General features: G+C 36.2%; 1 protein-coding gene across 1 annotated transcript in view; it reads left to right on the plus strand.

Moving 5' to 3' along the window:
• Positions 1-27,766, plus strand: part of CCDC73 (coiled-coil domain containing 73) — a gene marked incomplete at both ends in the record, with an annotated part of 79,553 nt that overhangs the window by 22,185 nt on the left and 29,602 nt on the right. Inside the window, 7 exons of the mRNA XM_080345291.1 lie at positions 1,107-1,253; positions 12,024-12,095; positions 15,572-15,643; positions 16,450-16,485; positions 17,029-17,103; positions 19,142-19,180; positions 25,715-25,850. Of these exons, the coding sequence (XP_080201417.1) occupies positions 1,107-1,253; positions 12,024-12,095; positions 15,572-15,643; positions 16,450-16,485; positions 17,029-17,103; positions 19,142-19,180; positions 25,715-25,850 (577 nt within the window). The remainder of the gene's footprint in view (positions 1-1,106; positions 1,254-12,023; positions 12,096-15,571; positions 15,644-16,449; positions 16,486-17,028; positions 17,104-19,141; positions 19,181-25,714; positions 25,851-27,766) is intronic.

Below are 27,766 nucleotides of genomic sequence, written 5' to 3' on the forward strand. Positions count from 1 at the left end.
CTTGTAGCAAAACTGTTATTTCAGTAACTTTGAATGACTTCTGTGGTGGGGCAACTAAGCAGGGAAACAGTCTGTTATCTGTGACCAAGCAGCTTAAATTTGATCTATGTGAGGGTTTTATTTAGACAACAGCAGAAAAAGTGGTGAGCCCTGATTTGTGGTTGTTATGGCCCCATGATACAGACCAGGTCTCTGTTCTTCCTGCAGGACAGGAATTCCTTCCTCAGGGTCCTGTGGCAGCGGCCAGGTCAGTCGTAACTCCTGTGCACTGCCTCTACCTCTTCAGTTCTTAGTACGGCAACACACACGGGGTGTCTCTGGGAAGGGATAATGTTATGTATTCTAGTGGATTGGTAGAAATTCAGTCTCAAGTATATTAAAAAAAAAATCTGGAAAAGTATAGCTGTAATATGTACAGCTGTTATCTTTTTTGTGAATTAAATGCTGGCTAAATATTGCGGTCATCTCTGTTCCTAACAAGCTTTGGCCTTACAGAGACACATGAGCCCTATGTTAGGGTAAGTCCTTGCTTGACACCAGACAATGTAGGTACTTAGAGAAAAATGCTTTGATACTTGTTCTTGTGGGAGCAGAACCAAGATGTTTGCTTGTTAAAATTCAGAAGCAGAAACCATGGATACTACTTTCAGTTCATCATTTCAAGACAATCTGAATGTCTTTAAAGTTGAGTCTGTCTTGTGGTGTTTGAAATCCTGAGGTAGGTAGGGTTATACTCTTTCATGGTCTGATGGGGTAGTTGTAGTATATTCATGCCAGTGCAGGGCAGTAGCTCTGGGAAAAACAATCAAACAAAACCCCAAAACAACTATACTACTTCCTTTTCCATGCTTATTTGTGTTTAAAATGAAAACCAAGCCAAAAATAGAGTGAAACCAAATGGATGTGGTGAATTAGCGATGAAGCTGTTTGCTTCCTTTCACAATATTTTACTAATTTAAGATGAAAATATTGTTAGTTGCATAATGGCTGTGACAATTAGTTTTACTCTTTATGAAAATAATTTGCTTCCACATTTGCAAGTTTTGCAGTTTGAATATTCTCTCATAGATAAACTGGAGAGAAAAATATGAGTTTTTATTTTTCAGAAACAAGTTCTAAGAATGGATGAAGACTTTAAAACCCAGGCTCTTGATTCTACTCTTCAAAGTCCATCAGAGACATTACTTTCCATTCGACTGTTAGACTTTAAAACAAGTTTACTGGAGGCGATAGAAGAACTACGTATAAGAAGGGTAAATGTGTTTATATTGTTTTATAGTGTTTCTTTGTCTTATTTCTGTCTCCTTGTATATAATCGCAGAAAATGCTGCATAAATGTGGGTAAACTTCATGCCGTATTTTAAGTAATTCATGAACTGGGATTTTTTTTTGCTGTTTTTTAATATCATAGGTTTAGGCAATGTCTGGTTTAGAAATGTCTCTGTGGACAGCACAAGGACAACAGGGTTGCATGGGAATCAATCTGACTTTCTAATAATAATGTACAAAGTTGCTACAGTTGATCACCAAGCTGTTGACAAAAGTCATCTACCTTAGCTTTCTGTATTTCATTGTAGTTCTTTTTTTGAAGGGGCAGCCTTTGCTAAGAAAAGGGAAGAAAGAATCCAAGTCATATCCATGTCCATAAGTCTTTCTCATTTAATAGACTGATTTACCAGTTGCCGGAAAAGCAACGGGTTTGACTTATTTCTGTCTGTTTACTTGTGCTTTTCAGCCCCTGAAAGGGCAAATAGCTACTGCAATAACCAAATTCACTTTATTTCACTATTTTAAAATTGCTAAACTATTAAGCTGGAGCCCTACAATAACAGTATATTTAGTACGAGGAGGGCGTGGTGTGTTTTGTTTCTGAAATATGTGTTGAATAATCTTGTAGTACTAAAGCAAAAATGTTTCTGCACTGTCAAAGGCGGCCACCTTTTATTGTGGTTAATTTTTCAGTTATATTTTTCTGTAGTTACTTTTTCAGTTTGTAAACATTTGTTTCTATTTCTCCCCTTAGCGTTTCTTAACTATTGTATTTTTTTAAAGACCTGAAGTATATCTTTCTGCATTTGATGAATTTGACCTATTCAAAAGATGCGTATTATTACTTTAAAAATATTAGTGTTGATGACATGCTTGGTTTATGTGATCTAAGTTAAATGCTCTAATCCTCCCTTTAAAAACCATAAGCAAAAGAATGACTGACATAAAAAAAAAAATACATATATATATATATATATATATATAAAAAGAAAAGAGCTGCACAATCCTACTTTCTTGGTGTAGTATTGTTGAAATTCACCATGGTCTGATCCCTAGACTTTTGTTACAATGGTAGCATTTAGACAATTCTATTTTTGTATTTAAAAATCTGAAAAATTTAACTGTTATAATAAATATCGGAGTCTACTTTTCCTTATAAGATCTGTTAGCTAAATCTAATTTACACTGGTAACTCAACTTTGCATTTTAATGCACTTGGTCAGAGCTTAAATGTTTATGCTATGGAGTTTCAGCTTTTGAGATTTCTTGGTTTTGTCTCTCTTGTGTCTGTGATACTACAGGAGTGACTGATTTGTATACAAGGTCACCTCAGGAGTGGGAGAATTTTTTGGCTTAACAGTGGTTTTAGTTTCAAAAACAATGCTAATGCCAAGAGCTGATTCCATAGTTGACATGTCCCTCAATTTCGAAAACATCTGTGTCTTCCTTAATCCTGAAAAAAGGAGGAAAAAGTACCTGCTTGTAGTTAAAAATTTAAGTATTTTAAGTTTTAAAAAAAAAAGTTAAACATTTTACTAGATCATCAATTTGAAATCCTAAAAGTATCCTGCATGCCTTTTTGTTATTTGCTTTGCTTTAACAATCAAATCAGGGCTGCTTGCTTAGTGTGTTTGAAAACTGAAATATAAAACATTAATATTTTGAAGAAGGAAGTGTTATAAAATACAGCCATGCATAGCCTATTTTTAGTTTTTTAAGTAGAACTCTGTATGGATGTTTTTTGCTTAAAAAATGATGCTACCAAATCCTCTTCTGATTTTAGCTATGAATATCTCACAAATCCCAACATCATGGGGTTATTCTATACATTTATCATCAGCCCTGAGAAAAAGGTAGTGCATAATACCAAAATACACCACTAACTCAGAGAATTATAGCGCTTGTCTTGCACCATGGTAGTTTCTCCATGGACAAGAATAAACCACGCTAATTTAAACTATATCATCCGCTAAAAAAAAGGCAAGCTGGAGTTAAAGCTCTGCTGGTTTCTCTGGGGCTCATAGTAGATTGATAGCCTGATGGAGCTGGTGTAGCCCAGTCTAGTGGACTTTACTCTCAGTTTTGTCTTTGACCTGTGGCTTGACCTTAGACAAGATATTTTACCTCTGTTTGCTTCTGTTTCTCTTCCCTTTGTTGGTCTTGCTTGTCACTTAGACAGGAGTCTCTTCAGGACAGGAACTATCAAGTATTTTGAGTTTAATAAACTGTCCTGAATGGTTGGTTGAACTGCAGTATAAATTCAAATTAATAAAAATAAATTTGCAGATGGAATTATCTGTATGAAGTTAGATAAAAATTAAACACAAAACAATTAAGTATTAAAATATTCTGAGACACTTGATACAACCCGTACTATTTTAAATCAGAATTTTCATTTTTCTGAATGTGATTATTTAATTAAATGCATTCTGTTACTTCAGAGTATCTATCTGTGTTTTTCTTTTGTTGTCTAAACATGTAGCTGTAGTTAAACTCTCGAAAGAACAATAATTTAGGGGAGTTGCTCATAATTCTATTTTTTTTTTTTCTTTGACTCTTCTGCTATTTTACAGATAAAATCCCAGTTAATGCTAACTGTGAGTGTTGATTCTGGAGAATACATTGCTTAAATTACTATACTTGATACAGCTTCACTTTATTCCTTTACCTGTTGACAGTCTTTGTTCTTAATATGAACTGACTCAGCATGTATGTAATGAGAAGCTACAAAAAATGATTTTACTCTTTCCCCCCATTCCTCAAGGATCACTTCACACTCCAATGTTTGAATATCCTTCTGTGGTTTTGCCGGTTTAGCTTTCCCACTTGTCAAGCCCCGATATTTTTAGTGAGGAATATCCCATTCACTTTATTCTAAAGTCTTTCAGCCTAGTTCTGTGATCAGCTGAGTTATTGAGTAGTACGAGTCAATCCTTATCATAAGGGATAAATGTAATGGATTTTAACAGTATCAAGTTGTCGCATAGCAGGTCAAATTTGGAGTCTTTCATGCTTTCTGAAGTACAATGCAGTGGCATTAAGTTTAAAGATAATGTTTGCAAGGACAAGAAAGCACCTATTTTGTTTATTGGATTATTTTCTTTCTTCTACTAGATACAGAAAAACATCCTTAGCCAGTAAAGCTTGTAAATGTAAGAAATCAAGGAAATCCTTCCACATAAACGTATTCTAATACCCTGGGGATATGGGTATCACTGGTAGCAGGTGAAGCAGGGGAGGTGTTGATTAGCTGAACAGGAGAAAGCTATATTTTAGTGACTGCTTTTAAAATGTTACTGACATTTTGTGTTGATGCAAAGGACAATTTTCAGGGACCTAACTCTATACCTAAAAACAAGCACCTGTTGAGGCCCTTCTGGTGTCACCTACAACACCACAAAGTCTTGCTGATACTATAGATTCTGTCATTTGAGACTTGAGTTTATTTGATTTGATACTTTTCTGCTTAGTAAAAATTACAAAGAATAAATTTTGTTCTTTTCTGTTGAGCAGTTATGATCTAGATATAACTTAAGATAACTTAAGTGCTTATCTTTTAACTAAAATATTTTTTAAGAATTTTTTTCAGGTCCTAAATTTTCTCATGTTTCTCACAAGGAAATTTTTCTTTACCATAAAAGAGAACTATGTTGTATTAAAGAACATTAGAGTTGCAAAGAGCATTGAGTTTACCTGTGAAAACATTTTCTTTGTTTAAATAAATATTTTAATATAAGGGTCTTTAAGTATTTCCTTTTAAAATCCTGAAATCCACCCCTGAATTTTGTAAATTGAAGCCATATAGACTTGTTATTGGTAGGTATCATCCTACTATTTACTGTTGAGCACTATATAGAACATCCTCCTTGCCTGAGCTGAAGGACATGGAAAGCACTATTGGAATCAGCCACTGGAGGTGAGGTTGTGGTGCCTGATTTGCCAGGGGATTTCGTATCTGTGCTCATGCACAGGTTTGCGGGGTCTCAGGACTTCTCAGATCAGTTCTGTGTTGTGGACAGGCTGGTTGGTACTATCATTTTGCTCCTATTGACTCAAGTCTCCTTCCCTGCCTCTAATACTCTCCTTCCTTCTTACTTTTCCTTTTTTTTCCTGGTTTCTTTCCCTTTCTGCCTTCTTTTTCTGCCTTCTTCCATTTTGATATAAATTAGATCTTCCTTTTGTGCTTACCCACTTTCATGTTGATGGCCAGTGAGCAGCCTCTGAAAAAGAAAATACAGGGATATTTACTCATTTGCTAAAAGAGAGAAATCCTGAATGATGTCTGTCGTGACACAGACATTATGGCTCTCACAACACCTCATCTCGAGTTTTCTCTGGCTGCTGTTCTCCAAAGCTGTAGCTCACACTAATTCTGCAGAGCTGGATGTGCTCTTCCCTTTGGATAGATTTGAGTGAGTTTATCTCAATTCCTCATGCTCTACCTGTGCCATGGTTTGGCTATTCTTATCTGAGTTGAGCAGCACAGTGGCCTGTTTCTAGGTTTTGTTAGAGGGAGGACTTTGCTCACCCTTAACTACTCTCTCCCATTCCTAAAATGCATCTCTGCCTTCTGGCAGCTCTGAAGGGCTTTGCACTGCACAGTGTAGCACCGTGTAGAATGTTGCAGCTCAGGATACCTGAGCTACTCTTGTCCAGAATGGAAGAGATGTATGTAAATGTGCAGAGCTAACACAATTATTGAGCAGCATTTCACAGAGAAGATGGGCAAGTGGAGTTCAGTATTGAGATGAAAGGTGGAAGTGTAAGGTTAGTATTTGCAAATGTCACTTGGGCCCAAAAGGCAAACTGGGTTTTAAGATATTAAGTGAAGAAAGTTGATGAAGCCATAAACTTATTCACCAGAAGAGGTGAAGCAGAAGGACTAAACTGGAGTTATTAGTGGTATTACAATATTGGTGAACATACCAGTTATGAGCATAACACTCATATTGGTTGTGCTATATCTAGACCTAAAAAAAAACCCAACCAAACCAATAACTAACAAAAACAACCCTAGAAAAAATGCGATACATCCAAAGCTCAGCCTTGGTGGTGGTGTGTTCTGCAGGAGAACCACCACTTTCAGATGTGCAGAATAGCAGAAAAGATCAAAAGGGCACCAGAGGCACCTGCTGTGGTTATATGTGGTTATATGGAAAAAATCTACAGTGATCAAAAACATGAGATTGAATGGAGCTGTTGCAGAAATAAAGATTATGTATTTATTTCTTTATTTTCCTCCCAATGAAAAAGAGTTTGGTTTTAAGTTACCTTCCAGGCTATTGCATAGGATAAGTATAGAATCATGAAAGAAATTTTTTAATACTATATTTTGGAGTTTCCATTCATGAGAAGGACGATTACTACTTTAGAACATGAGGCAGAAACATCTTCCAGAAATGAAGCAGATACTAGGGAAATGAAAGATTTTGGTGAGGTTTATCAGAAGGAACAATTCTAGATGCTAACAAACAATAAGAATGGCAAAGAGCTTGATTCGATTTCCTTAAAGGCTACAGTAAAAAGAGGAAATTAAGGGTGGGAGAAGAAACAATGCTAAAATAAGACAGAACAGAAATGCGTGTGGCTTTTCTTTGTTACCTAGAAGTTGGTGAACAGGACACTACTAACACAGGCTGGAGGGACACAGAACAAGTAATCCCAACAGTCTTCAAACTGGATTTTTTTGCCTGATGGAAACAAGGAGAGCTGGATATTTTTTTAAAAAAAGTATGTGGATATAAAAGAATAAGCACTACAGGAGTTTATGGATCTCATGACTGACATACACAACATAGTCATTCAAGTCAGTAAGCAGTGTGTGAGCTTTTAACTTCTGTGTTAGCAAATAATGTGGCTTTTGATGAGGAACTGATTACTTGAAGTTGGAGAGAAGAGAATTATAAGTATCAATGCAAGCATTTAAAGGGGTGTATTTAGATAGGTGAGATTAATTTAAATACAGAGCAATTTCAGCCTATGTGGTAAAATCAAGGACAGAGCAATGAAAGGTTTCCAAAGGAAAAGAGGTGGTTGGTGCACATTTCTTTCTCTCTGCTTCTGAAAAAGGAATTTTTTTAAGAATAAATTCCAAATATATGTTTGCTAAGGGTTTTGGTTGACTGTTGTAACTATTAAGATTGAAAAATGTTGCATCAGGAGCTAAAGTTAGATTAAAGCTGGTTTATAAATATTTTCTCTTTCTTTATCGTTTGTCCTGGGGACAAAACTGAAAAAGGATATTCATGTGATCTTCTAAAAGTTGCACTGGACTGTTTAGTTGGTGAAGGGTAATCTGACTATAGCACAAAACCATCAGAAACTGTAGTTTCTCTGACCACTGTTTGATTGACCTGCATGAGAAATTGGATATGCAATTTTGTAGGAGGTAGATTATGAGTTCGAAAAGGATAATAAAAGTACCTAGCAGCAGTTTTGGCTGCTTGGACATGAGGCAGCTGTACTCTGTTCCTAAATCTGTTCAGGGTCAAGAATCGAGGGGGCTTGACCAATCCACAGCCCATCTTGTAAAACTACAGCCTGAAGCAAACACTTTAGAGAAGGCTTGACACTTTCGAAAGGTTATAACGAGTAAATAAACCATCAAATTACTCCTCTTTTATTGTTATGGTAGTCTTTTTTAGAAAAACACTTAAATCCGTGTAGTCCTAAGGCACCTAATAAAAAATGAACACTTTTAAGGTTTGGTGGTTTTTTTTGATACCTCATCAAAGTTATATACAATATTATTCTTCTAGGTATAACAAAAACGTTTTTGTTTTATTAAACAGCTGGTGGAACTTTTTTTTAAGTGCTTCACACAACTTTTAAAAGCTTTCAATTCAAAATGGGTAAATTATAAATGTCATTTGAAAGAGGTAAAAATGATGGATAAGGCTTATAATTGTTAGCGATTTCACATGAGAACATTTTTGTCATGTCATTGTCATTCTCAGTTTAAGTATTTATGATGTTTATTTTTTTCAACGGTAGTTACACATATACACATTTTTGATACCTTCCAGATTTTCCTTTATAATTTGGGGGTAAATTGGAGGGAGGTTGTTCACTTAGAATTTCAGTTCTTACCCTCTTTAGTATTCAAACCAAACAGCTCACTTAAAATGGAAATGGAAATTAATGCAGTTTTCAAACTTAATGTATTTATTTAGTTAAAAGTAAAGTGCTCGGTATGGATATGGGAGATAAAAATTACTAATGTCTTCAATTTTAATACAGTTTCTTAGAACAATTGTACATTTTTTTTTAAACCAATTATCTGCACCAAAGTGTGTTTCTGTATTTTCAGTGTCCTCATTAGGATTTAAAATACTTACACATTTTAAAATTCAAGTGATGTATATGCTGGATTATAAAGTCTGCCAGGTCCATTGTTTATAAAATCTTTTTGTTATTTTGCACTAAAAAGACCTTTTTACATCCACCAAAGGTTTGGTTTCATTTAGGTAACATTTTTTTGGTAAAGCCATTTATTTGAAGTTTTCTTTGTCAAGAATTTGTGACGCTAGTATCTGTTGTGTTGCTCTCCTTTAAAATATGACATTATTTTCCCTTTATTTCATAGGGAGTTTAATATGGATAGATACTTGTTGATCTCCAACAACCCTTGAAATTAGTGATAAATTTGCCGTAAATTTTAGCGAGGTCAGAATCACAGTGCGTGTATTAAACATTTTAATCTGTTACCACTTTATCTTCGTAGCTGTATTTCTTTTCTGATGCCAGTTGCAGTTTGAAGTTTGTTGTGTAAATGCTCTGCACTGGTACAGATTTTTGGGTTCTTTGAAGCTGGATCTGATCAATGGGGTATCTGCTCACCACCTCCTCCCTCTTTAGTTGTTCATTGGACCAAAGTTCTGGTTTTGTCTCTGAAATACTTGTACATGTGCTCATGTCTGCACAGGGGAGTGGTAGGAATACGTAGTCTGGAGTTAGGGAAGAATAGTACATCTCAGTTAGTTTAGGAATAGTTTACATGGTGTGCCTAAGGGTCAGATTCTGTAATCCTTACTTCTTACAATTTTGAACAAGGCTTTTGCTAATAATATATCACTTTAATAGCTTTTATTGCTTAATGGCATAAATTTATTACGATTACACTTCTAGAAAAAGCTGTAAGTCAACCTCATTTGTTTTTATCACTCCAGGGAACTAAGGGGAATGTATTTTCTTTCAGTACTTATAGATTAGGATCAGAAAACAAATTAATTGCAACTCTGAAGTACTATTTGTTAGGGCAGAATAGGGAAGCATTGATATATTTTTTATATATATATGTATGTGTGTATGTATATGTGTATATATGTATATGTATGTATATGTATATATACACACACATATATACATATATGTATACATATACATACATATATATATATTTTATTATTATTAATTTTAGCATAAGGTGTATGAAATCTTTAGGTCTCCTCTATCTATATTCTACTTCCACAAAAGTGGAAGAACTCTTCTCTAGTTCTCTGTGAGCCAAATCTTAATGCTAAATGTATGTTCAACATTTTATATGTAAAATTCATGTGAATGTTTACTTGTGGGATCTAAAAATATACCTCAGCTCTTGAAATCCTTCAGAGTAACCTCCTGTGGATAGGAGTGTATGTTACTTCTGTCCACACATGTGCCTGTAAACTGCCTGTTAATCACGGAAGTCAGTTTTGACCCTAAAACCTATAAAAGATGTCAATGTCAAAAACCTATTTTAAATCACCTTGGGACATATTTTACCATTTTTTTTTTCTATTGATAGTACAGTGGGACTATGGATCAAACATCAAAGTAAGTGAGAAAGGGTTGCAAAATCTTCTTTAGAACAGTCTTGCATAGATCATTGAAGTGTAAATAGCCTTGTGTTAAAAACTTGAAACCCTCATTTGTACTGGGTTTAGGAAAGAATTATCTTTCTTAAAGATGCAGTGTATTTTATTTTTTGTAGCCAAACATTTGTGTTATCTGTTTCACTGTGGAAGGAGGAAGAACCTCTGTCTGTTATTTCCCTGTTTCAGAAAATTTATTATTTCATCCAGAGGTGATATTTTTTTCCTTATGGTAACAGTTGTTCATGGTATTGCAATTCAGTACAATTTTACTTAAAACCTCATATCAATAGAATAATTTTTGAGGCCTGCTTTTAATTTTTTACTAGAGAAATCCATAAATGGCCTTTTCCTTGAGCTGTCACTGTTTCCCTGAGGGTTCTAGCTGCTTCTTTTGCAGTAGTCTGGGCCATTGAGGTATGAGTCTTTTGAAGAGAACTGATTTCTCCATTAGTTTAAAGTACAGGTTTTAAACTCTGGTGGGGAATTTGAACTCAAAAAAAAGCATGAAGGTGCACTTAATATATCAACACACAGTAACTCAGAACATGGCTCAAGTATTGCGAGTTCTCTTTTACCTTCACGTGGTCAATTTGACCCTTGGTGGAGTGTGTCCAACACACAAGCTCAATAAATGTTGCTACTACACCGATTTATCAAAGAGAAGTAAATCTTACCTTAACATGGTCACATTTTCAAGCTGATCATCAGTGTGCAGAGAAAAGGCAGGGAATTAGCTTGTTGAAGCTCAGAACAACACATTAGCCTAGCTCTCTAGATCTTTAAAGGATATTAATTATTTTGACTGTATGCAGTAATAGGACAGTGGTGAGTTGCTTGTGATGGACGTCAAAAGCCTAAATGCTGTTCCTGCAAGAAGTGTGACTGTTTGATAGGGGAATCTGTTGTTCTTCATTTGAGTATTGTATTTGTAAAGGGAGGACAGTGCTCATAAAAATTTGGCTCAAAAGGGAAGCTGACTCCAGTTAGGAAAATTTGATTTGAATACCAGAATGTTTCAGGAAAAATCCTATAAATTGTCACCCACTGTGATTATCAGCAGGTAAGTAATAGTAAGTAATAGTTTGACTCTTGACAAAGTGCTTCTGCAGGAACAGGAGAAATAATGCACTTTCCTGTTACTAGTCCACCTTCTGAATTGTGAAAGAAACATCAGACTTCAATAATGTTCTCAGATTTTCAGGTAGCTTATCTTATAAAAAATATATGTTGATTATCCATGACCTCTGTTCAACTTTTTACTTTCATCTGGTAGGTCAGGACCCTTCTTAGCACAGAAGGTTATGATAAATATTTCACTTTTTCTGTAATAACAAAAGTAATTACTGACACAAACTTTTCAGTTTTCCTGGGAGTTGTCAAAAAGAATAAAGATTCAAATGCACTGAGTTGAATAATTAAAGTGTCCCAAAGCTTCTGACTCATTAAATATGATTGTCTGTATAATTGACTAACAATTGTTTCTTGAAGCACTTATTGCGGTTTGCTTTCTCCTAATTTCAGCATTTTGAGTGGGTTCATCAGAATGTTCAAGTCAAGTCTGGTTTCTTCCCTTTAGGTCTTGTTTTGTTGTAAGATGCAGAAGAGAATATGTATGAAGAGGGAACTGTTCCTGCTAATTAAGGCGGCTATAATCCTACTCCCTGATCTTCTGCTATGGACTTCAAGTTATTTATTCTACAGATTTTCTGACCAAACCAGCTGAACTCAATCTGCTCTTTTACCACACTCAGACAGCTTTTGGTTTTTTTGCTATGCAATGTGTAGGCACATACTGTTCTGTGTACTGGACTATAAAAGAAGAGTATGAATACACAAGTTCTGCTGGTGTTTGATTTGCAGGTGCTGTCTTACGTAAATTTGTTTTTGTTTTTTAACTAGGAAACAGAGATCAGTTATGAAGATCAAATAAGTAAAATTGTTGTAGAGAAACAGGAACTTGAATGGCAAAAGGTAACTTTCCTACGTGATTTTAGTATTTTAACTGCTGGGATTTAATTTTAATATAATATTAATATGGATTGTGATTTTGTATGGTTCCCTCTTTTTCAGGCTATTTTGGTTTCCAGTAGTAGCATGTGGTACCCAATAGTTTATTGTCTAGCCATGAACTTCTGTAGCTTTTATATTGATTTGGAGTGTGCCCAACCTTGAAATCTGGTTAACCATCATAATATTTGGCATGACTGGAAATCTTCAGTCAAAAGGGATGTAAATATTGAAGTAATAAGACGTTTAGCTTAATATGAAGCATGTTGACACATTAGTGTGGGGGAAGCTGCGCAGTTTCTTCTCTGTATTACACTTGTCTTTGACAAGTGCAAGTGCTGGTGCAATGGTACAAACCACTTCACTTGCATCTTTTGGAGGTGATAGTTTTTCAGAAAAAATTATTTTAAAAGAAACTTATGTTGGACATACTGAAAAAGTGGTTTACCAGCTTTTAAATGCTCTGAATGAGGTTTTCAGTAAAATAAGTCTAACATTCTTCTTAGGGTTAGGGCTCCTGAGGTTATGCTTTTGTAATACAATCAAACCTATGACCCCTGTCACTAGGTCACGAGATAAAAGGCTTCACCTTGTATATTTTACGATCACAGAAAAAACAATAATTTCAGCTCTATCCTTGATCTTGGAATATTTAACATCTTAGTAGTAACGGAAGACTGTTTCATCTTGGAGTTCATCCTAACCGTCTTAAATTAATAATCCTAACTATGTGGTTTTTTCTGAAAGATATATATGTGCACACAGAAACAGGAAACATTTTCTATTTGTAAAAGCAACAGTGCTTTCAATTTGTAACCCTTCTTAGTTTTTCTTAACCTGGCACTGCAGTTCCTAATAATCTGGGTTCAAAAGGCATGATTTCTGTTCATTCTGAGACCTTAACAGCAATTTAATTTACCATTAATAAAGATGTGGCCTAAAGGCAATTAGGTGAACTCTATTTTTTTCCTGCACTTTACATTTAATGTAGGCATATGCCAAACCTAATGTCAACAATGAGCTGTAGATTTTAGGAGCTTCATGTGAACACATGTGTAGAGCTCTGCAACTTCAAAGGAACAAGTGAATGAGAGTTTTCTGGTTCTGGAGATTCCAGTAAGATGAAAATACTGAGTATGGCATTTAAATTGAATTTGTGACCTGATGGTTTCTGAATGCAGAATCACATTGACCTCAGTAGTAGTTCACTAAGTAAACAGCTTCCCCTGGCTTATCAAAGGTTCTCTTATATATTTTCCTTCAGAGATATCCATTTCGGTCAATATTTCTGTGACTCAGTATATATTTTATTTTTCCTTAAATGTAGCAAACTACTTTAAAATAAAGACATGACTTAAGCTGAGCTTCTGGTTTAAGATTACAATTTTAAAGCAAATCTTTGTCTACATTTTATGAACACTGTTGCTGCTCTTGAAACAACATATGCTTTTATGAGTCCTAGCAACAACACATCTGAATTCCAGAGGTGAGAATTGTTGCCTGTTAGGAATTAAAGAGAACCTGCTACAAAAAAGAGCCATTACCACTTAACAAATGTATCTTTTTAGTCTTCAGGTTTTGTTTTTAATCAATCATGTCTTTCTAAAAGAGAGAGTAGGTAAAACAGAATTACTGGAGATAATATTCTTGAAAATCTAATAAACAGAATCATTATACTTATAGGAAAGGTGATTTTGTGTATATTTTTAAAAAGTAACTTTGTTCTTCACTCTCCCTGCACCACACATCCATATGGAAAACTTGTTCCAAAACTGAAGTTCTGAGAAAGTTATATATAATTGTTTTATTTAATAGTCTCAGCCATGAGGGCTGTTAGGAAATCAATATTTGTAGAAACTTCCTAGTCTCTTTTTTTTAGAGTAAAACACATGCCTTGAATATACAGTACAAGGAAAACTGATGTGTTATGAAGAAGTCAGTAATGCTTTTTTCCACTTACAAATTACATCAGTGACAAAACTGGCTTGAATTCCTAGAATCTAAAGAAGTGTCATCTTAATATGGCAGCCCTGTGGATGCAGAGTTGTAATCCTGTGGTGGGTAGGGACACTCCGCTGACAAGAGCTGAGCTGCCCTCACTGTTGCTGGTTCCCCGGAGCACCGGGTGAGCCCTTTACCCACCAGACAACCTGGGTCTTTGAACTCAGCTGTAGGTGACACCTTGAAAACATTCCTCAGATTTTGATCTTCGCATTTTCGAATATTTGTATCTGTGTGCTAGAGGCATCAAAACTTTACCCATCTTACAATGAATGAATATGTACTTGAATATAAGGCACCTCACCTCCGTGGATTCTTGTTTTTCTTGTATCAAAAGGCAACAGCTCTCGCTTGCTGAAAGCTACACCAGTTTCCTGGAGAAAACACCAATTTTGAAATGGGCTTTACGTCTGAAAAGCTCTGAATACCTCTTTTTAATCAGGAGAAGACATTAGACTTCTTGTGTGTGAAACCAATGATCAATTGATCTTTTCCCAGCCATTCTTCAGTAGTGTCAATCTCTAGTTATTTTTGCGCAGTCATGACTTAATCGTTCCCTATTTCGCACTAAGATTTCTTAGCTGAACACTCATCTGTATTTTGAAATAACTGCTCGAGGACAGAGCCTCTTGACTACCTTTACCTAATACTTTTTAGTGTCTAGAACGTAAAAAAATCTCCCTGATTTTACATATCTTCCATATTACTTCACCTCAATTGTATTTAGTTTTGTGGTTTTGTTATGTTTGTTTTTTCCTGTCTTGTATAGGAACATGGTGCTTAAAGGTGTTAAAGATTTCTGACTTGCAGAGTGTAGTTACTAGTCTGTGAGATTATGATATGAAACGATAACAAAAATAATAGTACATCTTTAAATAATTTGCTTATTTTTATTAATAAGAGTAAGGCCAGTCAGTAGGATGGTAAAAATCTTAAGCTATCATCTTATGCTTAGTTTTTTCTGCTGCCCTTTGACTCTGCCATGTAGTTTGTTAAATGACTAAAATTTAACTAAACCCAGTATAATAGATTGTTATGTTTTAGTGGGATTATATTTTAAAAATGGAGATAAAATTTAAATTCTGTTTTAACTACCTGGAACTGTGTCAAGATGCTGCTTTCAGATGGCAGTGGGTGTTGGATTACTTCTGCAGGTTGATAGGATGGGTAAGAGTTGCTTTTATGAGTCCTAGCAACAACAAATCTGAATTCCAGAGGTGAGAATTGTTGCCTGTTACGAATTAAAGAGAAGCTGCTACAAAAAAGAGCAATTACCAGTTAACAAATGTATCTTTTTAGTCTTCAGGTTTTGTTTTTAATCAATCATATCTTTCTAAAAACATTTCACAAGGAATCAGTGTTTTATTCTCGAAGTACTATATGTATGGTTTGCACTAAGATAATACCTAAAACACGCTATTGTTGTTTTGCATGAACAGGAAACTCTGCAGCATCAGACGGACACGTTGCACCAACAAAACAAAGAAGCTATGGCAGCTTTTAAAAAACAGGTAGCAAAATAAGGCCACCCAGCTTTGACAACAAGATTTTAAAATACGATGGCATTATAGCACGTTATCAGATGGTATTAAAATATCTTCATGTTGCATATAAAATGTTAGAATATACAGCTCAAAGAAATTATCTATCTATATTCTAGACACAGTATAGTGCCTGTATTTTGGCATTCTTTCCACTAAGCCATTCGTCCTGGGATTTTTCATTTTTATTTTTTCAAAAATTCCTGAAGAAGATAATGCTGCTTTTAATATTTTTTAATGGTTTGGTTTTTGTTGTTGTTTGTTTTGGTTTGGGTTTGTGTCATTTTTTTCCCCTCTCTCCAAGATGGCATATCTTCTGCAAGTTGAGATTCATAGACCATGGTAAAAAATGTGCCACATAACTTATTCTGTTCAACTTTTAAAAGTGTGTTTCAGTCTTTCAAGTCATGATTGTGGGCTTTTTTTCTCTGCAATATGTGATCAACAAATATCAGTGCTGAAAGAACTTGCAGAGAACAGTCATAGAAACCGAAACTGTGGCACATAGTGTTGAAGAATTTATCCCTAATGCTACATCACAAACGTGTGACGCAAAAAAGAAATTGACAGGCTATTAGGTTTTTAGTGATTTACAAGCTTGCTGCTTGTGACCCTGTAGATACAGTAGTTAAAGGAAAAAAAAACCCAACAACCAACAGGAAATACGCGGTGCAGGATGTAACTAGATTGTCTTGTCAAGTTGCATGAATAAAATTAATCCCACATGCTCTATTGAGTTATTCTTCTGTTTTTTTTTTTTTCCACTGACAATGAAGTTTCAGGCACGAGTATTTGCCATGGAAGAAGAAAAGGTACTCTGTGTTAAAGTTATTTGGGTTTTTGTCATTCAGTGAAGCACATAAGCAAATGATAATGCTATACAACTTACTGAACATGTTCTCTGTATAAAGTATATTACAATTAAATTAATTTTCCTGCTACGGTCTTTGCAAAGAAGTTCCTTTATCATATTTTTTTACTTTGGGGTTTTTTGTTTATAGAACTTTGATTACTTATGAAACTTTGCTTTACAGTCTGGTTATGCTAAAAATCTGGTAGGGAGTAAGTGTTCTGTGGTAGTTCTATGTTGAAGCTATACAAAATTTATTCTGTTTTGGAGGGTTTGGGACAAATAGTCAAAAGCTTTGGTGACTAGTCATAAGTGGTGAGAATATACTATTGTGTTTTCACTGTTCTTTTTATAGCAATATATATGTACATATTAAAATGATTCACTAATGAATCATTCCGTTATAGCAGAGTAGTGCTTTACTTTGGTAACATGCTTGTTGATAAATTCTTGCTGTAAATGCACTTATTCTACCCAAATCCTGAAGTACAGCTTTTGTTGAAAGGGAAAATATCAACTTGCTGTAGAAACAAAAGAAAAAGAAATCGATGGACTGAAAGAAGCATTAAAAGCATTACAGGTAAACTATTATTTTTGTTAAATAACTTTCCTTGGTACGCAAGTGGTTTGGTTTCATTTTTTTTCGCTGGTAAGAAAATAGTTGTTTGCAAGAGGGTCTTTAAGGCCTTCTCATTTAATCTTTCTAGTACATGTACACCTCACTTTCTAACACAGAGTGTCTGATCTGCAGTGGCAAGACTACTATAACCCTTCCAGCTAAAGTGATTCTCTCTCAGAAGAGCTGCAGACTCAATGAAAGTCCAAATAGCATGTGAAGTGTCCTTTCTTTTGATTTCCACATTCTTCCTTTTCCTTTCTGTTCTTGCTTCTCACCTGTCTGGAAACTCTGGTTTTGGATTGCTACACAGAAACAGAAATACACACTGGGTCTCCAAGTCACAGTGCTACATGTGTTCCTTTTAATATTTTCCTTTATTTCACTAGGAGTTTTCAGTGTTTACCACTTAACCCATGGGTTTTCAATGCCCGTTTGTCTACAGATTTGTCAGATAAACACACAATTTATTCTGGTGCGGTTTGGTGTTATTTCTGTGTTGTATTTTATATCACTACGTGGTGTTGGAGCAGTTGTGACTCTGATTCATGGCTACTTGAATTAGTGGAAGACATAGGAGCATAGCGAATATTTGGGTTTCTTTTAAAGTCCAAGGCAGATATGTAGAAAACTGATTAAAAGAGTAGAACTCTGAAGGTTTTTGTTCATCACAGAAGAGAATTAGCATTGTAATGCAGCGCCAGATTTCAGATATTGCCAGGAACTAATTATTTTTCTACCCAAAACTGAGTGGGATAATAATAATGAAAACAAAATGGTTCTAATGGATTTTGCATAACCCATGATTTTGTGACATGTTTGGTTCTTATTAACATTCTCTTATGGGATGCATTTACTTGGTATCAGGCTGTTTGTTTAATCATTATCAGTTAGCACTGAAGGTATTTTAGGAGCAAACGGAATTTATTCCCATGGCTGGTTGCCTGTGCAATAGCTGTAAGGATTTTGTTGCCTTATTCAAACCTTGGCGTATCACAGATGATGTAGAATATCCCTCCATGGTCTGCTGAACATAATATGTGGACAGCAAGAGTAATGGAAGATTCCACTGGCCTTTCTTTCGTAAGATAAAGCAGAAATTAAAAAAAAAAAGAAAGAGCTTAACATTAAATGTTTAATGTACACAGATCAAACATTTGTGCAACAGTGTAGTTCAGGTCTAGGAAGTTCCACTGTGACTTGAGAAAGCAGGGAGTCACAATGAACCTGCGAACCTAGAAATGTAGTTTGGAAATCAGCCTGGAAAAAGAGTAAAGAATTTGTAACTTGGTTTTGTAGCCTTCTCTACCCAGAGAGTCAGAGTTCTACGTTAAAATGATTGTTTTCTGGGCTTAGTTTTTCTAGAAATAACGTTTTCTGTAGAAGATTTACACACACTGGGTTCTTTGACATTTCTTTCTAGACATTGTCAATGTTTCTTTAAATGTTCTTAGAGCGACTAAAGCTTTTGCGATCTTAAGTACTATGCAAGTCAAAATTCTCTGATGGCAATGGTGTATGAAAAAGTGTTAATGACTTCAAATGCCAGTCTTATTAAAGCATGCCGCATTGTTGAAATATGTCTTTATATGCCACCATTCAGAGTTATCTACCTAGAATTTTTTTCCAACGGGGAACATCCCTATTCCTCTAGGACCTGAAGGGAATACTTTATCTGTTTTCTGCCCTGTTTATTTCTTAGGGTCTGGTTTACAGACTGTAACGTTATTTTTGTGATATGTGTCAGAAAACAAAAGGATTTATTCATTTTTCAAAATTTCTCTAGTAAAAATACCTGTATAAAGCATTTTTACATAATTTAAATATTGAAGTGGAATTATGTGATCTAATAAATAGTGTAATCACTAATTCAAAACCAGTATTACTGTATTGGATTGGCAATAAATGCAATTAAATCTTAGGTATGAGAATACTTAAATATGCAGGTTGTCATTGGGGAAAAAATGTAACTACAATTTAATTAATATCTTTCATTTTACAGATTTCAAAATACACTTTACAAAAGAAACTGAATGAAATGGTAAGAAAATAATAACAACTTCTATGAAAAGAAAATGTTACTTAGAGTATAATGCAATACTACATGTTGTGTGACAATTGTCACAAATAACCAAGAGATTATATCAGCTTGGAATCTGAAAAACTTTCAAATAATGATGTTTTTAGTTTGTTATAGTTCAATGGCTGCTGTTAGTCATGTGGATTTTTTCCCCCTGAATTAAAGCATAATTATTATATTCTTTATAGATGAGAGTGAAGGTGGGTTTTTTATAGATGTGATTTGAATAATGTAGCTATATTAACCTTAGAGGATCTAGCATATTCCTCTCAAAGAAGCAACAGAGAATTCCAAGCCGTTCTTAGTTTTGTTTCTAAGAAAAACAGGTAATGTTTTTCCTCTCACTCTTTTTCACTCTTCTCAGAATTACTTCTTAACATCGGTTCCCCTGAACAGTTTAGATTTCATCCAGTCCAGCTTTACTCCCTTTGACACGGAGAATAAATTTCGGTAGACTGACAGCAGAGTCGCTCTGAACCCTGTTGTCTGTTTTAGGAAGTGAAAGAGTGAGCTGCAGAAACATTGCTGAGTGTGATTGAATCAATGCTCTGAAAATTCTGCTGCTGCTCAACTGGAAAGAATAAAGATAATATTGTCAGACCATTACAAACTGTGATTTTAATTAAGAAGCTCAAAAAACTAGGGTCCAGTTTAGCTTTAAGTACCATGACATTTGTACTGAAAGTCATCTTCAACGCTACAGTGGTTTTACACAAAATATGGTGAAATTGAATAATGTGCCCTCTGACCTGGGAGATAAGGCTACAAGTTAAAGATCAAAGGCAACATAAAATGTGTTTTGTTTTACTTCACTTTTAACTTGAATTTATTCTTAAAATACATCTAATCTAAAAATGTCTTTCAAATATACAAAATTATTGAACTTACATTTAGGTCATTTCACATATTACCTTTCATAACTTGCAAGTTCAGTCTTCCGTACGAATGAGAATATTTAAATCATGACACCTTTTCTATGAGCTGGAAATACATCTGTGCTGCTTAAACAAATATCTTCCTTTCTTATGTTTATAAACTTTTTTGATAATTGATTATTTGAGTATTTCTGAAACACTGGGGTACGGTGACTGAGACAGAGTATGGTTAAATGGTATTGAGTGAGAGGACAAGGTATTAGAAATCCTCTTTTGCATGTAGAAGGTGCTCTGATATGAAATGATTAAAACAAAAAACCACAAGGTAAACAGAAATGAATTATTTCCCACAACCTTATACAGTAGCAGGCTAATACAGTTTTAAACTGGGTGACATTCTCCCAGCTTTACTCCTTGAGTAGTTGCACTGAAATAAATGGTACATTCTAGGGATCAAAGTAGTAGTGGCCCATGCGGCACTCTTAGTCAGTTATCACAAATGGCAAAATATTTAAAAGTAAAAGAGATGAAATTCCAAACTATTCATGTATCTGAGACCCTTTTCTATTTCAGTTTTAAGTTTGTTAAAGACAGATTAGCGCATGCCCTGGCTGCTGTTTTGAAAGTAAGCAGATGTGCTGTTCATATCTGGCACCCTGGAAACTCTGCCAGGCAGTGCAGTACCTTGTGTGTGCTGGGGACCCAGCACGCCTTAGCTTGGAGCATCTCGTTCTGGTTTTGTTCCTTTAATCCTCTTCTTTTAGTCTATCATATGCAATGTCAATATATTGCATGTACACCATATTTCAGCACGCTATCCAGTTAAGTTTATGTGAAAATCGTGGTGCTGATGTCTTATGATATCTGCTGGAATTCTGAAGTATTGGAAGTTTTTGTTCCCTATTGACAGACTGTACAGAGACAAAGAAATAAAGGATTTACATTTCTTCCATCTGTCCTTTGTTTCCACAGTAAGTGTTGATTGTTGTGTGTGGTGTAGGCACTTTGCACCTCAGTGTATATGGATAGTAGTACTCAAGCAAGCAGGAGGCTACAGGATGGTAACTACAAAGCTAATTGTTCGATGGAATAAGCTAGAGTGTAGGTTCTCTATTGTGTTCTTTTTCTTGATGCTGAAATAAAAAAATAACTGGAGGAAAATGGCCTTGGTCAGGTGTTTGTTTCCTCCTTCATTAGTTTTGTGGGAGATGATATCATGTAGAATGCTGGAACTTTCTGAGTGTAGAACAAAAGTTCATCTGTTCATGTATTCCCTTGTTAACTTGCATTAGCTGATCATGGAACTGTCTGAGAGAGTCAGCATTTAGAGTTGTCTTTTGCAGGACCTGAATCTTAAATATGTGTCATGGTGCTGAAATATAAAAAAAGGATGACATTAAGGCCAATATTAGCTAGTTTAGAGATCAAATCTTGTGTGCAGTTCAGAAGAGCAAATGTGGAGTACAAGATCCCTGTGCAGTCAGTGGGGAGATGTCCCTGTTTACAAGGTAATGATTCAGTGTATCATTGTTAGTGAGTGAAGTGGATGGGGTGAGTGCCTCTGGTAATTAGTCCAGTTTCACTTGCTGCCTCTGTTTATATTGGTAAACGAAATGTTTGTGAGACCATTTAGCGAAGCTGGAGTCAAATGGTATGAAATGGTTTGGGTTCATTAAACTCTGCTGCTCTTCAGATGAGGGGATCTGCATCCGAATAACGCACGTTGCTCCCAGCAGATGGGAGCTTGAGCTGTGCCCAGGAACTGCTCACATTGGTGCTACTTGGCACAAGCCAAAATGTGTCAGGGACACTTCAGGCATTTCCCAAGCACTACCCTGCCACCACTTGGTCTTCTAATACAGATATAGTTGCCAAATGAATGAAAAAGAAATTCCTATAAAAGGTTAAATGTAATTTTGAAAGTTGGTTTGTTATTAATAATCCAAGCTAGGATTGTTATTTTTATTTCCTTTACACATTTTTTTTTTTTTTTAGAATTTTGCCAGTAGCTATACTATATTGCTTAAAAATACAGTGAGAAGGCAGTGGTACAGTATAAATTTGAAATCATTATTTTAAAGTAGAGAAATGGTGGAAATTAAAGGACTATCATGGAGAAAAAATCCTGTTTTGAAGATTTACATTTGGTAACCCTTTGCATAATTTTCACGTGATCTCACCTTAGGTTGCCACTGCAACTTATTTGTTTCTCTGACACTTTCACCTCCCAGTTACCACCTTCTGCTTCACTGAGTAACTCTGACTAGTGACTCCATTTCCAGAATATCTTTGAGATATGAGCAATTCCCTCTTTGTCTTCCTTCGGTCACCTACCTGACCCTGAGCTATTTCTCTGGTCTAGTTCCACCAAGAAATCATTGTGCCTCAACAAACCATATGGCCATAATCAGTTCCACTCCCCATCCCAGCTTATCTTTATTACTGGTGGAGGGCAGGGCAATAATTCTGTTCTTGCAGTATCAGACATTAGGAAGGAGAACCAAGATTCTGTGGATCTTACTCCAACGCCAGGGTCATACCCTCCCTGTCCTGCAATGTCTCCTTGATCATCTTCTATGGAAGAATATTTTAAGACCTTTTAACTGTGAGCAGAAGAATCAGGAACTCGGGCTTTTATTTTACTGTGTGCTAGGCCTGGAGAGCACCTTGCCATCAAAAATCATATTTCAGCAAGTGGTAAGCTCTCAATAAAACTCTTGAGGATATTGCAGGTCAATTCCTTTTCTCACTGGAAAGACTCCTATGAAATAACAAAGCATATTTCTGCTTTTTTAGGGAGGAGGAGGAGGGACTAACACTGGCTTGCTGACTTAAGAAAGAAATTGGGACAATGCTAAGAAAAATCCATGCAAAAACCCCTCAGATCTTGCAACAAGCTGTCTTGAGTCTCAAATTAGCGATTCCTCCCTCTTCATCAGTCTCCTAGAATAAATACACCTAAATGAGTATCAGGAAAAAGATATCATTTTTATTTTTTCTATTATAAGTTCCACATGCTAACGTTAGCTAAGCACAGTTCTTCAACAGTTTACTTAGCAAAAAGAGAAAGAATATGAACATTCACAACCTACATCCCTTGCAGTGATTCTGTAAGTGGTGGTGTTTCTTAACCAGTGCTTCCATTATGACTTTCTATTCGCTGTAGTGTGTTTAATTTCATACCTTATAAAACATGAGAAATTTGTATTGTATAGTCCTGTTTTTCTAGCCTTATGTTGGTCATTTCTTTTGATTACTAACAGCTTTTATTATCCTCTGATGCTTAGACACGTATTGCATTTGTTACTCCATGGAAATGGAGCCTTACAGAAGCCAGACAGACTGGCCAGATTCATCCTGGTGTAATTTGAATTTACACACAGGAATGAATTTGGCCCAATTCATTTTAATTGCTATGTTGCTTTACTGTAGATTAGAAATAGATTAGATGTCTAAATAAATGGATATAGTTTGAGGAATTAATTTAACCCGCTCTCTTCAGAGAAAATTCATTTTTCAATTGACCAAATAATACCTACAAAGCTATTAACAAAAATACAGTATAAAGAGGAACACAAAAAACCTTGGCATATATGAAAGAAAGAATAGCAAATAACAAGTAATTTTTTAAAAATCAGTGGCATTTGTCACTGAATAAAGATTCCTTTGAATGTTTTTTCAGTCACCTCATCACAAGATGAGAGAGAGATTAGTAAAATCCATGAAACTAAAATACACTTAATTGTCTTGTGGGATTCATTGCAATGACACATTACTTAGGCCAAGATGTTAATAGAAGTTTAAAAAGAAGTGTTAGATGCTTACAAAAGGAGTTAGATACATAATCCTAGAATTAAAGTGAATTAATTCTATTTCAAGATACTACAACTGCTAATCAATACTGAGGAATTAATAATTATTTATTAAAGATTACTTTTTTCTAGGAAGCCTAGAGTATTAATCTGCATTAGTTTCACTAATCTAAATCAAAGTCACCACTGCTCTTTATAATTAGTTGATGCACTTCTATTTTTTAGCAAGTATGTTGAAATTCTTTTATTTAGGCATGTCCAATATACAGATTCTCTACTATTTGTTCCTGCACTATGTCATTTCTAACAATCCCAGAACCGGAATGGGTGATGCTGTCTGGTGTCTCTGGAGACGGCCCAGTCTAACCCTGCCCTGCCCAAGGCAGGCTCAGTTGGAGCTGCTTGGAACCACGTCCAGTTGGGTTGTGAATATCTCCAGCAACAGAGACTCTGTAGCCTGTCTGTGCAACCTGTTTCAATGTTCAACCTCCTGTACAGTAACTTTTTCCCTTCAAGTTTAAGTGCAGTTTTGTGTGTTTCGCTTTATGCCTGTTGCCTCTTTTCCTGTCACTGGACAGCACTGGGAGGAGTGCGGCTTTATTGTCTTTATTTTCTCCCTCCTCACCTGGGATTTATACACCTTGATAAGGTCCCCCTGGAGTCATCTCCTCTTTGGGCTGAACAGTCCCAGCTCCCTCAGCCTCTCCTCACCTGTCAGGTGCTCAAATCTCGTGATTATCACAGTGGCCCTATACTTTGAACAGTCCTATATTGACAACCAACAAAGAAAACCCACCACAATATTTTTGAGTTTGTATTGCAATGGCTTAAAAAGTCTTGTTTATTAAAACCATGTTATGCTGGAATGTGTTTAAGGTGATAAGAGGAAGACAGTACTTTACTGGTGGCTTTACAAAGAAGACTGAACGCTATTTGCACAATAGATTGCTTCTGGTTTGTAACTGGAGACAAATGTCCGTAGGCCTTATTTTTGTCATGCAGACATGAGCACTGTTGCCAAAGTTTAAGGAGCTCCTGCTCTTACCTGTCTCCAGCCACATCATCATTTCTGCTCTGTGCTCCTCTGTTTGGGTGCTGGGACAACAGGTTGCAGGGGCTGTGATTGAAGATGTCTAGAGTTTTTAAGCAGGCCCTGTATTTTGTTGCGTTGCTGCAATGTGAGAGCTTGGTGTACTTGGTTTAATAGGACAGTAGGGACAAGTGAGCAGCTGGGGCAATGAGGTGCAAGCTGCCGAGGCCACTGAGTTGTTTTCAATCTGCAACCAAAGACATGGCCAGGTACTGAGTAGCTGATGTGGGGTGGGTACTGCATTAATCTGTGTGAACATCCTATGTCAAAGGAACGAGAGAGCACAATGCTGTATGGAGTGGTAGTGCAGGAGGACAGGTGAAAAGCACAGACAGCATTAGCACGTTAGGCTCTGTTCACAATACAGTGGCAGACTAATTAACTTGTTTAAGCCACCTAACAAAGGAAAACTTGAAACCAGGATTTGAAAACAGTTGATATAGTTCTGCAGACATTTACATAAAAATTCTCCAAAATATAAAGTACAGCATGTGAAAATGTGTTAAAGTGCTTTTTTGATAATCTAACACACAGTTAAAGGTTGTTGGAATGAGGTGCTCTCTGGGAATGGGAACTGATATTGAATATAAAATAGGCAATCAAGATATTCTGGGAATGATTTTGCATTTATGCTATTATGATAAAAAGCATCTGGAGAGTTGATTTATACATGCCAGTTACTGTCATTAAGCAGGTGCTTCATTGATGTTTCTAACAGGATCAAAAATTACAGATGCACTTAACAGCCAAAGAGGAGCATCAGAAGAAACTGAATGAAGTCGAGAGGTGTTACGCTACCATTGCATGTCAGTTTGGAATTGTAAAAGGTGTTCACGGAAAACTGGAGCACAGTGGTATGTATGTTTTAAATGTCCTGCAGCATTTGGTTTTGCTGTGTTTTGACAAACTAGTTGGAGACACCTGATGATTCAGAAGAATAGCAGCTACTGTGTGCCAAGCATCAAATACACTGACTGACAGTAACAGTGTCTCAGTAGCTCCGTCAGTCTGTCTGTGACAGTGCCAGGTTAAGCAGCAGAAGCCCTGCACCTCTTCTGCTCTTTGCTGATGTGCTGCTACAGCTGTGGGTGTGACCACATGGTAAATTACACTGAGGAATTGATTTGTGTTCCAAAGAATCCAGCAGCACAGCCACCCCTTCAAAAAAAAAAAATGGAGCAGTGTAATTAACATAAACTGTTGTAGCAGCGCGAATGAGGGCGTGAAAGTAAGGGAATTAGCAAATGGGGGAAAATTAATGCCATTTAAAGTAGATTTAGTGCTGTGAAATTGACAGAAAATATTAATAAAATAAAATATTTTATTGTGCAGAAATATAAAAGCTTAAAACCAGGTCAGTAAATAAATAAGGTGGTATGAAAAATTTTATGCAGTTATAATTGTTATGTAGATTCTGACTATATCACAGTCACAGATTGTTAGGGATTGGAAGGGACCTCAAAAGCTCATCCAGTCCAATCCCCCTGCCGGAGCAGGAACACCCAGATGAGGTTACACAGGAAGGTGTCCAGGTAGGTTTTGCATGTCTCCAGAGAAGGAGACTCCACAGCCTCCCTGGGCAGCCTGTTCCAGTATCTGTCACCCTCACTGGGAAGAAGTTTCTTCTCATATTTAAGTGGAACCTCTTGTGTTCCAGTTTGAACCCATTACCCCTTGTCCTATCACTGGTTGTCACTGAGAAGAGCCTGGCTCCATCCTCGTGACACTTGTCCTTTATATATTCATAAACATTAATGAGGTCACCCCTCAGTCTCCTCCAAGCTAACGAGACCCAGCTCCTTCAGCCTTTCCTCATACGGGATATGCTCCACTGCCTTCAGCATCTTTGTTGCCCTGCGCTGGACTCTCTCCAGCAGTTCCCTGTCCTTCTGGAACTGAGGGGCCCAGAACTGGACACAGTATTCCAGGTGTGGGCTCACCAGGGCAGAGTAGAGTGGGAGGAGAACCTCTCTAGACTTACTAACCCCTCCCCTTCTAGTCCACCCCAGGATCCCATTGGCCTTCCTGGCCACAAGGGCACAGTGCTGGCTCATGATCATCCTGCTGCACACCAGGACCCCCAGGTCCTTTTCCCCTATGCTGCTCTCTAACAGGTCGTTCCCCAACTTATACTGGAACCTGGAGTTGTTCCTACCCAGATGCAAGACTCTAGACCTTCCCTTGTTATATTGCATTAAATTTTTCCCTGCCCTTCCCTTCAAGAAGCCAATCTGTTCACCACTTTAACTCTCAGTGTGTCTTTTGCTGCAGAAAGAATTTAATTTGTGTGTGGTTTGTAAGACCTGCAGTTGGCATGTATGTAACTTGTAAATTCTGAGCAAGAAATTGCAGTCAGTGGCAAAGTCAGGCAGAAAGTATACGAGCCATTTCTTATGCAAACGGTTTAAATTTGTAAACTGTTGTTCTTTATCTACTGTATTAAGGCAGCATGTAGGGAAACAAGAGAGTGAAAATTGATGTGTTATAGTGCTGTATAGGGAAAATACCACCATTTATAATACACCTTATTACCTAAACAATGTCCCACCCTTAGTTTTTTAAAGCTAGAGAGTGAACATGTGACTCTTGTTGAAAGATAGGAGAGGGTTTTACCAGTTTTTGCCTCCTTATTTTTCTGTTGGTTTTTTGTGGGTTTTTTTTCTAAGTTGTATCAGAAAGTGTTTGTTACATTCTTGAGTATTTTCATTTTCACATACTCTGATATAATAAGCAATATTGCTTATTATATTGTAAGGCTGTTGTCCATCAT

This window comes from Nesoenas mayeri (assembly GCF_963082525.1).
Source record: "Nesoenas mayeri genome assembly, chromosome: 5".
Lineage (NCBI taxonomy): Eukaryota > Metazoa > Chordata > Aves > Columbiformes > Columbidae > Nesoenas > Nesoenas mayeri.